At 48.7% G+C, this 12,254-nt stretch overlaps 1 protein-coding gene across 4 annotated transcripts in view; it reads left to right on the top strand.

Annotated features, from left to right (window-relative positions):
• The first annotated feature begins 7,588 nt into the window (after positions 1–7,588).
• Positions 7,589–12,254, top strand: part of TRIM36 (tripartite motif containing 36) — a 48,374-nt gene continuing 43,708 nt past the window's right edge. The window contains exon 1 of one of the 4 annotated variants that reach the window (XM_065599257.1): positions 7,589–7,718. Coding sequence is in view for 2 of the 4 variants with exons in the window: in XM_005300125.5 (XP_005300182.2) it covers positions 9,320–9,556 (237 nt within the window). In the remaining 2 variants the exon portion in view is untranslated. Of the gene's footprint in view, positions 7,719–9,238; positions 9,557–10,282; positions 10,443–12,254 lie in introns of those variants that run through there. The other 3 variants (XM_005300125.5, XM_008166667.4, XM_065599254.1) reach the window with 3 other exon arrangements.

Below are 12,254 nucleotides of genomic sequence, written 5' to 3'. Positions count from 1 at the left end.
TGTGGAAGGAGTTATGCAGAGAATTAGATTGGAGCAGTGGGTGAAAATGCTACAGACTCTTTTCTGATTTTGAATCTTGACTATCATATTTCAACAAACAGAAAATATTTGTAGCCGGGTTCTAAATAACTGACAACTGGGTTGTTGCTGAAATTCCTGGCTCTATTGGCCCAACTATAATTACAACTTGGTGGGTTTGTGCACATTATATTATTGAGAAAATGAACATTTGGACACCAAATTATTTATCTTGGACCAAATCCTCAGCTGGTGTAAATCAACATAGCACCATTGAAATCAAATTGGAGCTACAGCAATTTACATTAGCTGAGGATCTGGCCCCCATGTTTAATCACATACGAGACTGCTCCACCATTTATCATAACAAAATAAACTGAGCGACACAAAGTTTTATGGAGAGCTCTCCCACATCTCTTTTTGATGTGTCCTGGGCCCTGCGTGGGTCTGTGGGTAAAGAGAAAAAAGAATCCACATTTCCAGGCCTTCCAGGCAGCCTACCCAGCTGCTGCACAAGAAGAAAGGAGTGACCAATCCAGCTCATTTTCCATTCCCCTCCAAATGAGAGGAAGAGAGAAAGGAACCATTCCTAATCGATCTCAAACATCACCTTGAAGTGCAGAGAGACCAAGTTGATGTATGCACAGATATCAGTTAAATGTACACTTGGTTACAATTACTGAGGACATTCAGCAATCTGAACACATTAGCGGCCAAGACAACACTAGGGCCTGGTCTACACTACGGGTTTAGGTCGACTTTAGCAGCGTTAAACCGAATTAAGCCTGGACACGTCCACACAACGAAGCCCTTTCTTTCGACTTAAAGGGTCCTTTAAACCGGTTTCTTTACACCACCTCTGACGAGGGGATTAGCGATAAAACCGGTCTTTGCGGGTCGGAATTGGGGTAGTGTGGACGGAATTCGACGTTATTGGCCTCCGGGAGCTATCCCACAGTGCTTCATTGTGACCGCTCTGGACAGCACTCTCAACTCAGATGCACTGACCAGGTAGACAGGAAAAGACCCGCGAAGGTTTGAATTTCATTTCCTGTTTGCCCAGCGTGGAGAGCACAGGTGACCCCGCAGAGCTCATCAGCACAGGTAACCGTGATGGAGTCCTCCCAGGATCGCAAAAGAGCTCCAGCATGGACCGAACGGGAGGTACAAGATCTGCTCGCCATATGGGGAGATGAAGCAGTGATAGCTGAACTCCGTAGCAGTAAAAGAAATGGAAAAGTATTAGAAAAGATCTCCAAGGCCATGAAGGACCGAGGCCATAACAGGGACACACAGCAGTGCCGCGTGAAAATTAAGGAGCTACGGCAAGCTTACCACAAAGCCAGAGAAGCAAACGGAAGGTCCGGGGCAGAGCCGCAAACTTGCCGCTACTACGCGGAGCTGCATGCGATCCTAGGGGGTGCAGCCACCACTACCCCAACCGTGTGCTATGACTCTCTCACTGGAGAAACACACAGGGAAGACGGTTCGGGGAACGAGGAAGATGACGATGGAGGTACTGTAGGTAGCTCACAGCGGCAAGGAAGCGGAGAAACCGGTTTCCCCAACAGCCAGGATATGTTTGTGACCCTGGACCTGGAACCAGTAACCCCCGAACTCACCCAAGACCCTCAGGGCACACAGGAGACCTCTGGTGAGTGTAACTTTGTAACTATTTGTAAACATTACAAAAAAAAAGCAAGCGTGTTTAATGATTACTTTGCCCTGGCAATCGCGGCCAGTACATCTACTGGAAAAGTCTGTTAACGTGTATGGGGATGGAGCGGAAATCCTCCAGGGACATCTCCAGAAAGCTCTCCTGGTTGAAATGGGGTGATTTTATTAAGGGGACATTCAGACCAGAAATGTTCCCCGCTGTTAACCACGCGGTGGGGGGAGGGGTGAAGTGATCATCCCAGAGAATCGTGTGTGTGTGTGTGGGGGGGGGGGGTTACTTGTGTTTGTGCCGCATGTTAACCGGGAAACCGCAGCCCCCTCCTTTTACATTGAAACCCCATTTTAAATGGACAACCCAATTCATCCTTGATATGGGAAATGCGCTGCTGTTTGCAACCTTTCCCGCATGTTAAGAAGGTTAAAAAAGCCAAAACACTGTGGCCTACCATGGCTGCCTGCAAGCCGAAATATGCGACCTTGTAATGAAAGAGTGTACCCATTGTTCTCTAAAATGTGTCTTTTTTAACCACCTCTCCCTTCTCCTCCGCCAGCTGCAAATGTTTCTCCTTTGCAGAGGCTCGTGAACATTAGAAAGCGAAAACGTAGGACGAGGGACGAGATGTTCACGGAGCTGCAGATGTCCGCCCACGCTGATAGAGCACAGCAGAATGCGTGGAGGCAGTCAATGTCGGAGATGAGAAAAGCCCAATATGAACGAGAGGAGAGGTGGCGGGCTGAATCGCGGGATGAACAGAGCAAGTGGCGGGCTGAAGACGATAGGTGGCGTCAGCTTGCAGACAGACGGCAAGAGGCAATGCTCCGTCTGCTGGAGCATCAAACTGATATGCTCGAGCGTATGGTTGAGTTGCAGGAAAGGCAGCAGGAGCAGAGACCGCCGCTACAGCCCCTGTGTAACCAACAGCCCTCCTCCCCAAGTTCCATAGCCTCCTCACCAAGACGCCCAAGAACACAGTGGGGGGGCCTCCGTCCACCCAGTCACTCCACCCCAGATGATCGCCCAAGCATCAGAAGGCTGGCCTTCAATAAGACTTAAAGTTTTAAAATGCAGTGTGTCCTTTTCCATCCCTCCTCCCCCACCCATCCCAGGCTACCTTGGCAATTATCCCCCTACCTCTGTAAGGAACTAATAAAGAATGCATGAATGTTAAAAAAAAATGACTTTATTGCCTCTGCAAGCGGGAGGGGAGGGTGGGGTGGGGTGGGTGGTTTACAGGGAAGTAGAGTGAACCAGGTCGGGGGGGGGGGTGTTGGAGGGTTCATCAAGGAGAAACAAACAGAAGTTTCACACAGTAGCCTGGCCAGTCACAAAACTCGTTTTCAAAGCTTCTCTGATGCGCACCGCGCCCTGCTGTGCTCCTCTAACCGCCCTGGTGTCTGGCTGCGCGTAATCAGCGGCCAGGCGAGTTGCCTCAACCTCCAACCCCGCCATAAAGGTCTCCCCCTTACTCTCACAGATATTGTGGAGCGCACAGCAAGTAGCAATAACAATGGGGATATTCTTTTCGCTGAGGTCTGAGCGAGTCAGTAAGCTGCGCCAGCGCGCTTTTAAACGTCCAAATGCACATTCCACCACCATTCGGCACTTGCTCAGCCTGTAGTTGAACAGGTCCTGACTCCTGTCCAGGCTGCCTGTGTACGGCTTCATGAGCCATGGCATTAAGGGGTAGGCTGGGTCCCCAAGGATCACGATAGGCATTTCAACATCCCCAATGGTCACTTTCTGGTCCGGGAAGAAAGTCCCTTCCTCCAGCTTTCGAAACAGAGCAGAGTTCCTGAAGACGCGAGCATCATGTACCTTTCCCGGCCATCCCACGTTGATGTTGGTGAAACGTCCCTTGTGATCCACCAGGGCTTGCAGCAGCATTGAAAAGTACCCCTTGCGGTTTACGTAGTCGGTGGCTTGGTGCTCCGGTGACAAGATAGGGATATGGGTTCCGTCTATGGCCCCGCCACAGTTTGGGAATCCCATTTCAGCAAAACCATCCACTATTGACTGCACGTTGCCCAGAGTCACTACCCTTGCTATCACCAGGTCTTTCATTGCCCTGGCAAATTGGATCACAGCAGCCCCCACCGTAGATTTGCCCACTACAAATTGATTCCCGACTGACCGGTAGCTGTCTGGCGTTGCAAGCTTCCACAGGGCTATCGCCACTCGCTTCTCAACTGTGAGGGCTGCTCTCATCTTGGTATCCTGGCGTTTCAGGGCAGGGGAAAGCAAGTCACAAAGTTCCATGAAAGTGCCCTTACGCATGCGAAAGTTTCGCAGCCACTGGGAATCGTCCCATACCTGCAGCACGATGCGGTCCCACCAGTCTGTGCTTGTTTCCCGGGCCCAGAATCGGCGTTCCACGGCATCAACCTGCCCCAGTGACACCATGATTTCCACATTGCTGGGGCCTGTGCCTTGTGAGAGGTCTATGTCCATGTCAATTTCCTCATCACTCTCGTCGCCGCGCTGCAATCGCCTCCTCGCCTGGTCCGGGTTTCGCCTTGGCATGTCCTGGCTCTGCATATACTCCAGGACAATGCGCGTGGTGTTCATAGTGCTCATAATTGCCGCGGTGATCTGAGCGGGCTCCATTATCCCAGTGCTAGCTATGGCGCCTGGTCAGAAAAAAGGCGCGAAAGTAGTATCTGATGGACCAGGAGAAGGAGGGAGGGCGGGAGGGAGGGAGGGCCGAGTGACGACATGGCGTACAGGTACAGGAACAGGGAGAAACACAAACAACTGTCACACAGAATGGTCCCCCCAAAGATTAAACTGAAAACCCTGGGCTTAGCAGGCCATTGATTTCACGGAGGAAGGGGAAGCAAATGAATACAGAACAAATCTATTTTTTACATCTTAAGCTGGCAGCCGACGGTGCAGCATGAGTGATAGCCTCTCCAGTATGATGACGATGGGTACCAATCATAAAATACCATCATCTGCCAAAAGGCAATGCAGCTGTGTAGCAATGCAGCCCCACGTCTGCCAGCCCCACGTCCGCCAGCACCCAGCATCGCCCTCGGCCTCTTCTGGGTGCTTAGCAGACAATACTGGGCAATTGGCAGAAAATAGTATATTACGACTGGTAGCCATCATCATCGAAACAGTAGCATGTCTGCCCAGGTGGCCATGATTGACAGCCACACCAATACGACGATGACGGGTACCAGTCATAATATAACATCGCCTGGCAAGGGGCTGGTGCAATGCAGCCCTACGGCTGCCAGCCCCACGGCTATCACTCATGCTACACCGTCTACCGCCAAAAGGCAGTTAGCAGCTGCTGCTGTGTAGCAATACAGTCCCACGTCTGCCGGCACCCAGAGGACATATGGTGATGGTGAGCTCAGCTGAGCTGAGCGGGCTCCATGCTTGCCGTGGTATGTTGTCTGCACAGGTAACCCAGGTAAAAAGGCGCGAATCTATTGTCTGCGTTGCTGTGACGAGGGGGGAGGGGCCTGACGACATGTACCCAGAACCGCCCGCGACACTGTTTTGCATCATCCGGGCATTGGGATCTCAACCCAGAATTCAAAGAAAAGGCGCGAACCGCTTCTCGGCTCTCTGAGCTGTGGCGCAAACGTAGTATCTGACGGACTAGGGGAAGGAGGGAGGGCGGGCCGAGTGACGACATGGCGTACAGGCACAGGGAATTAAAATCAAGAACGGTGGCTGTGCATCAGGGAGAAACACAAACAACTGTCACACAGAATGGTCCCCACCAAAGATTAAACTGAAAACCCTGGGCTTAGCAGGCCGTTGATTTGACGGAGGGAGGGGGAAGCAAATGAATACAGAGCAAATCAATTTTTTACATCTTAAGACGACGGTGCAGCGTGACTGATAGCCCTCGGCATCTTTCTGGGTGCTTGGCAGCAAATACGGGGCGGCGTATGACGATGGCCTTCAGGCCTATTGCACAATCGGCTGCTCGGGGAAGACTCTGCTGACGTGCGATGACCCGACTTGTAATAGGACGGCTAATAGTCGTAATACACCATTTACTGCCAAAAGGCAAACCCCACGGCTGCCAGCACCCAGATTGCCGATGAAGGCTACCAGTCTACTGCACCGTCTACCGCCAAAAGGCAGTTAGCAGCTGCTGCTGTGTAGCAATGCAGTCCCACGTCTGCTGGCACCCAGAGGACATATGGTGACGGTGAGCTCAGCTGAGCGGGTTCCATGTTGTCTGCACAGGTAACCCAGGTAACCCAGGTAAAGAGGCGTGAATCTATTGTCTGCCGTTGCTGTGACGGGGGAGGAAGGGGCCTGACGACATGTACCCAGAACCGCCCGCAACACTGTTTTGCATCATCCGGGCATTGGGATCTCAACCCAGAGTTCCAAGGGGCGGCGGAGACTGCGGGAACTGTGGGATAGCTGTGCAATAGTGCAATGCTCCGGAAGTCGACGCTAGCCTTGTACTGTGGACGCGGTCCGCCGACTAGAGCACCTAGAGCATTTTATTGTGTGGACACACACAATCGGCTGTATACAACCGATTTCAATAAAACCGGCTTCTATAAATTCGAACTAATTTCGTAGTGTAGACGTACCCTATGTTATTGGGAAATAGCCCATATAGCCACAGAAGATACTTCTGAAAACATGGCACACATGCACCTTAACCTGTTTTAGACAGGAATACTGTCTTTCCAGAACATTGCAATTACCTCTGGCTCTGATTCAGCAGAAAATATCCAAGGCCTTCTGACTTTTGCAGACCTCAGAACACAACAGCTGCTGGCTTCCCACAAAGCTAAATGACCCAGGAGAAAAATCAGCTTGGGATGAAGAATTAACCCCCCTAACTCTTGCAAGCGTTCTAAAGTTGCTTAGAGGAGAACAGCTCATAAATCTCTATTTCCCAAGCTCTGTGACTACCTATCCTTGGAGGGGACTAGCGCTCTGAGCATTCATGTGAGGAGAATATGGGGAGATCTTTCTGCCTCATCGCAGTTTGGCTGCTGGTTAGAGTTCTGCCGATGGTAGTGGGAGGGTGAATTGGGGCTTCCCCCATCAGAGGTACTGCAACTCCAATGACAGGCTCCTCAGTTTGAGTTATGGAAGGTCACCCTTCTGGCTTCCTGCTCCCTGGATCATGAGTTTTATGAGGTGGAGGAGAACTTTAAGGCCATTTCAAACCATGTATCTCCTTTCCATTTATTTCTTCGCTAATGTACTGACATTCAGTCAGCCAGGGAAGAAATCCCCTATGTTCTGATATTCTCAGTGAGACACCCAATGCCATTCTAATGAGCCTTATTACCATATGTGAACATTTCAGCGGACCTTGCAGAGTCTGTCTCAGGCAATTTCAAAACATCCCCTGCTCCCTGGGTGCTGCCACAAATACAACATGGTGGGATCTCAGTTACAACAGAAGCTGATTTTCCATCTCAGTAATGGACAGGAGTGTAGCATCCCTCTGGGCTTCCTCCACAGTGACAGAAATATGAAAATTGTGCAGCAATCACCTGAATTCTGGGACACAGCAAGGGGGATCATGGGAGTCTTACTCCTCCACCCACAGTTCCTCCAGCCTCCTCGACCTATCCCATAAACTAGCATGAAAATTGCCTAAAATGACACGAGTCTGGGATTCTTGCCCAAATTGTAGTATGCTGCAATTAGTGCAACAGAGCCCTGTGTGGGCCTGTGGCTCAAATACAATAGTTTACACCAGTACAAGTGTGATCATGCACACAATTAGTATAAATTACATCCATATATGCTATACCAATTCAGTTCTGGGTATAATCAAGTCGTCACCTGCCTCGTTCCCCCCTCCCAAATGCATAGATTTGGGAAAACAAGGTGGAATCATGGAAGAGCTGCTGTTATTTTATAACTCCACATAACCCACTTTAAACCCCAGTGTCAAGTTACTCCCTTTGAAAAGAGGTACATAAACATCAGGAATATATACTATGTCTTTGTAAGTCACACCTGTGATCCATCTTACAAACTAGGAAAGGACATCAGTAATTTCTCAGGCGAAGAAAGACAGGTGAGATTATAAATTGAAATGTCACTATCAGATATTTTTAAAAAGTCACAAATATTTGTTCTTGGAGACAAAAATGTTTTGCAAAATGTATTATTAGAAAAAATGTTAACTGCTTTTAAAATTAATTTAAATATGTTTCTTTAGATTTAAACATTCTACTACAGTGTTTGCAGCTTCCACATTGCAACAGGATTCTATAGTGCAAAACGAACCAGAAAGAAAAGCTGATTGTCCTGCAGGAGTTGTCTACATGGGGAAATTGATCCTCCCAGAATAGTTCCCCATGTGCATATTCTATTCCAGACTAAAAATCATTTTATTCCCAAAGAATTAGTGGGCTTTATGAGTGCACTAACTAATCTGGAATAAAATTACTTTTATTATGGAATGTGTGTCCACATAGAAACACCCCAGGAGTTATTGTGGAATAGCTATTACAGAATAGTTTATTCCACAGTAATCATTCTTGTCAATTTCTCTGTGTAAATAACCTATTAGACCTTGATTCTGTAATCAGATTGATGTGGTTGATCCCCTGTGCTTGTTTCAGAGTGGTAGCCGTGTTAGTGTGTTGTGAGGTTTGCCAGGGAGCAAGGTTCATTCTGGTAGATCCAATTGCTGCACTGAGACCAACGGGTTTTCAAAGCCACCTCTCCCCTTAATATCTAATCAGGGGTGAAGGTATGCTTTAGGCCCTGATCCTGAAAGAACTTATTCACATACTTAAATTTATGCATTCTGACAAGTCCTGTGACTTCGGTGAGACTGCTTTAGAGTGTGTAAAGTTAAACAGGTACATGTCTTTGAAAGATGAGGGTGTTAGTTTATTTTCCTTGTCCAAGGTGAATTAAATGCTAAAAGTAGAGAAACAGCATTAATGTAAAAAATAAATCCCATTTAAAAACCCTCAGTTCTAATTACCTAATGTAATACAGGTAATGAATTGATTTTTAACCTGACTGTCATTTTAAAATAAACAGTTCAGGAATATCTTTTAAATCTCCAGTCCGCTGTTGCATGTAACTCTTCACTTGAGCTCATCAAATGCCATAGTCCATTATGTTTTAAAACAATTAACCACTCCTAGTTTTCCAAGCAACATTGCACTTGATCTAAACGATCAATATAAACCTAGCTTCATTCATTATACAGGCCTAATAGGCTGATTTCCAGCGATTCCCTAGTATTTGCTGGACCTAATTTCCAGATGCCCTGGACCGTTTCATTTTCTTTGTTGTGTATCGTTCCTTTCTTTTGTTTGTTAACCTAAAAATAGGCTGATTGTTCTTGAGGAAAAGGCATGGAAGACATTCTGAAAGTCCCAAACGAATCAAAAGGCTGCATGAATAAACCAGATCTGAAGACTCGATTAGACACATTTATTCATATTACCCTCTGGAAATTGACTGGCTTGGAGTTGTGTTGTTCCCAGCTGATGAGATATACCCCGTGCGGAGGGGGAGGAGAAAATAGTCAGTCTCTGTAGGCGGAGCTTGAATGTCCCGAGATAGAGTTCATCTAATGACATTTTCACATCAGACAGCCTCTCACGTTTTTTCCGTTAGCTCATCTTCTCCTTGACCGCATCACAAATAGAATCAATGAAGACGGCGCAGCTCCTTTCTTTATTCCTTGATAGCGCGCGGAGTGGGGTCTTATTCCTCCCTTTGGCAAAACTCCGGCCAAGACCAGCGGCGAAAGTCAATGCTCTCGAAATTCGTTTGTCTTTAGGAATTTGCTTCCTCGTTTTTATTTGTTTGCATGCATTACTAATCATGTGTGAGTCAGATGAAGGGAGTGAGTTTGCCTACATAATGAAGTTGATAGAAAAAGGCAAGGTAAGGAAAACGACTCCTCGAAAGACTGTCTTGGTTAATTTCCCTCCTGTTAGACCCCGGGAAGGTACAGCCTGTGGGTGATGCGGGTATTTCCAGATTAGAGCTCTACTGTGGCTGGCAAATAGATTTGACTGTGCAAAGTCAGAACATATAGGCAGGGCTGGGTTTAGACCCATCAACTGTAGGTTTTCCTTCGCTCGCTGCAGCATGCAAAGCACAAGGTGTGGGGTAGGATTATTTGCATTCAAAACGCTTCACCTGGTGAGTTGTTGCTAAAGCCTGGATTAGCTCAAACTCGAGCGACTGATTTACATGGGGGCTTGAGTGGAACGAACGATCTGTCAGAGCAAAACCAGATCGCGACTCAAGCGTGAAACTGATGGGCTGAAACTCAGTCCCTGGGGCAATGGGTCCGAGTTTCCTCCCAGCCCGTTAGGCCGTGGATAATGGGAAACCCTCTTAATAGGTAGTCACAATAGGCAACAAGGTTTGCACCAAATAAGAGTTCACGCGATCGGGATGCCTTTCTTCTTCCCCAAGCTTTCTGTGGGCGCTGCATGGTGGCGCCTTACTGGGGGCCAGGGGAGGAGAAAAGACTCTCCAGGGCTGTCGTCTAAACTTGACTCCGGAATTGTTTACACCTATTGAGTAGTGGCGTGCGCCAGTCGGTTACTGCGGACAATTAAATTCAGCTGTGCCATTGCTTTGTGTGCGAGAGCGCCTAGCGCCGCCCGGCCAGCTGCTGCCTGGGGCAGCGTCCGCTCCAGCAGCGCTTTCGACTCCGCCGCTCCTGCTCCGAGCTCGGCTGGTCGCCCTTGGAATCCAGACCCAGGCTTCAGCCCCGCCCAGAACGCCGGCGTGTGAACAGGGCTTCGGCCACTGCGAGGTGACTCCGCGAACTAGGGCTTCCCCGCCCGCTCCGCAGCGCTCACTGGCTGAGGCAGGAGAAGCGGGATTCCCGGGGCTGACTTTCTTTTCCAAACCGAGACCGTGGTGTTGAAACTGCCGTTGATCCGCCCTGATCTCTTCACCCCCCCAGAACGGAGAGGTCTGCGAGGCAAGCGTCGGGAGCAGGGGGAGGAGCTAGTCCCCAAGAGCTAATGGGGAATTACAGTAACTGACACAATGGCACAGAGATGGACGGGACCTGTCAGGCCATCTAGCCCCCCTTGATGGCGCAGGAGTCAGCTAGACCAGGGTAGCCAACCGGTGGCTCTTCAGAAGTTAATATGTGGCTCCTTGTACAGGCACCGACTCCAGGGCTGGAGCTAGGGTGACCAGACAGCAAATGTGAAAAATCAGAACAGGGGGTAGGGGGTACTAATAGGAGCCTATATAAGAAAAATACCCAAAAATCCAGCCTGTCCCTATAAAATCGGGACATCTGGTCACCCTAGCTGGAGCTATAGGTGCCAACTTTCCAATGTGCTGGGGGTGCTCACTGCTGAACCCCTGGCTCTGCCACAGACCTTGTCCCCACTCCACCCCTTCCCAGGCCTTCCCCTGAGCCTGCTATGCCCTCACTCCTCCTCCCCCCCGAACCTCCTGCCCCCCATGAAAGAGATAATCGGGAGGTGCGGGGAGGGGGTGGTAGGTGCTGATCAGCAGGGCTGCTGGTGGGCAGGAGGTGCTGGGAGTGGGGGGAGGCAAGGGGGAAGAGGGAGGCTGCTGTTGTATTACTGTGGCTCTTTGGCAATGTACATTGGTAAATTCTGGCTCCTTCTCAGGCTCAGGTTGGCTACCCCTGAGCTAGACACTTGATTTCACAGGATATCGGTGTAATACATTCTGGACCTTTCAAACCCCAGCAAGCTCAAAAGGCTGATCTATGGTGCATTCTCATTATTGATGTATTCTACTGATGATGCAGTAGGACTGCAAAGATGTACACAAATGCTTAACTTTTTAAACATGTGACTAGTCCCATTGAACTCAATGGCATACACTAGGGGGGGAAGGTCTGTTTTTAATGTATGTTATAATTCTAGTGTGGACAAAGTAAGCTGTCCTTTTAATAGGTTGGCTGGATGAGGGTAAACCCTAGGCTCTGCATTAGTGTGCACCTCATCTAGCTAATGTGTGAAAACTGCAACTTGCCTTGTCTATGCTAAGAGTTTAGCATACATTTTAAAAACACACTTTTTTCCTCATGTAGACATGACCTATGAGAGCACTCACATGCTTAGAGTTAAACATATGGATAAGACTTTGTAAGATTGGCGCCTACATCATTAGTAACACACTATGTTATTTGGTCTCTGAGGGCTGATTGACCCAGCTACATGCTCAGGGATGTGAAAAATCCACACCCCTGGGCAGATTGTTAAACCAACCTCAATCCCCACGTAGACAGCAACAGGTTGAATTCTTCCGTTTAACCTATCTTCTGCCAATCAGGGAAGTGGATTACCTGTGCCAATGGGACAGCCCCTCCCTTTGGTATAGGAAGTGTCTGTGCTGAAGCGCTAGAGTGGCACAGCTACAGTATTAAAACCCAAGGCTATGCCTACACTTAAATCTGGGCTAGTCAAAATTCTGACATTGGCTTGCTGCTTCATCATTCCCTTACTGTAGTGTGTGCAGTGTAGAATCCTAGATAGAATAAAAAATGAATGTGGAATTGTCACGGATGTTCTCATTTCAACGCTTGGGGGGGGGGGGGGGAGGGACACATTGGTGAATTCTTCTCTGACACAAA

The sequence above is a fragment of the Chrysemys picta genome, chromosome 6 (assembly GCF_011386835.1).
Source record: "Chrysemys picta bellii isolate R12L10 chromosome 6, ASM1138683v2, whole genome shotgun sequence".
Taxonomy (NCBI): Eukaryota; Metazoa; Chordata; order Testudines; family Emydidae; genus Chrysemys; species Chrysemys picta.
Note: the sequence above shows the minus strand (reverse complement) of the source record. Positions and strands in the feature narration are given on the sequence as shown.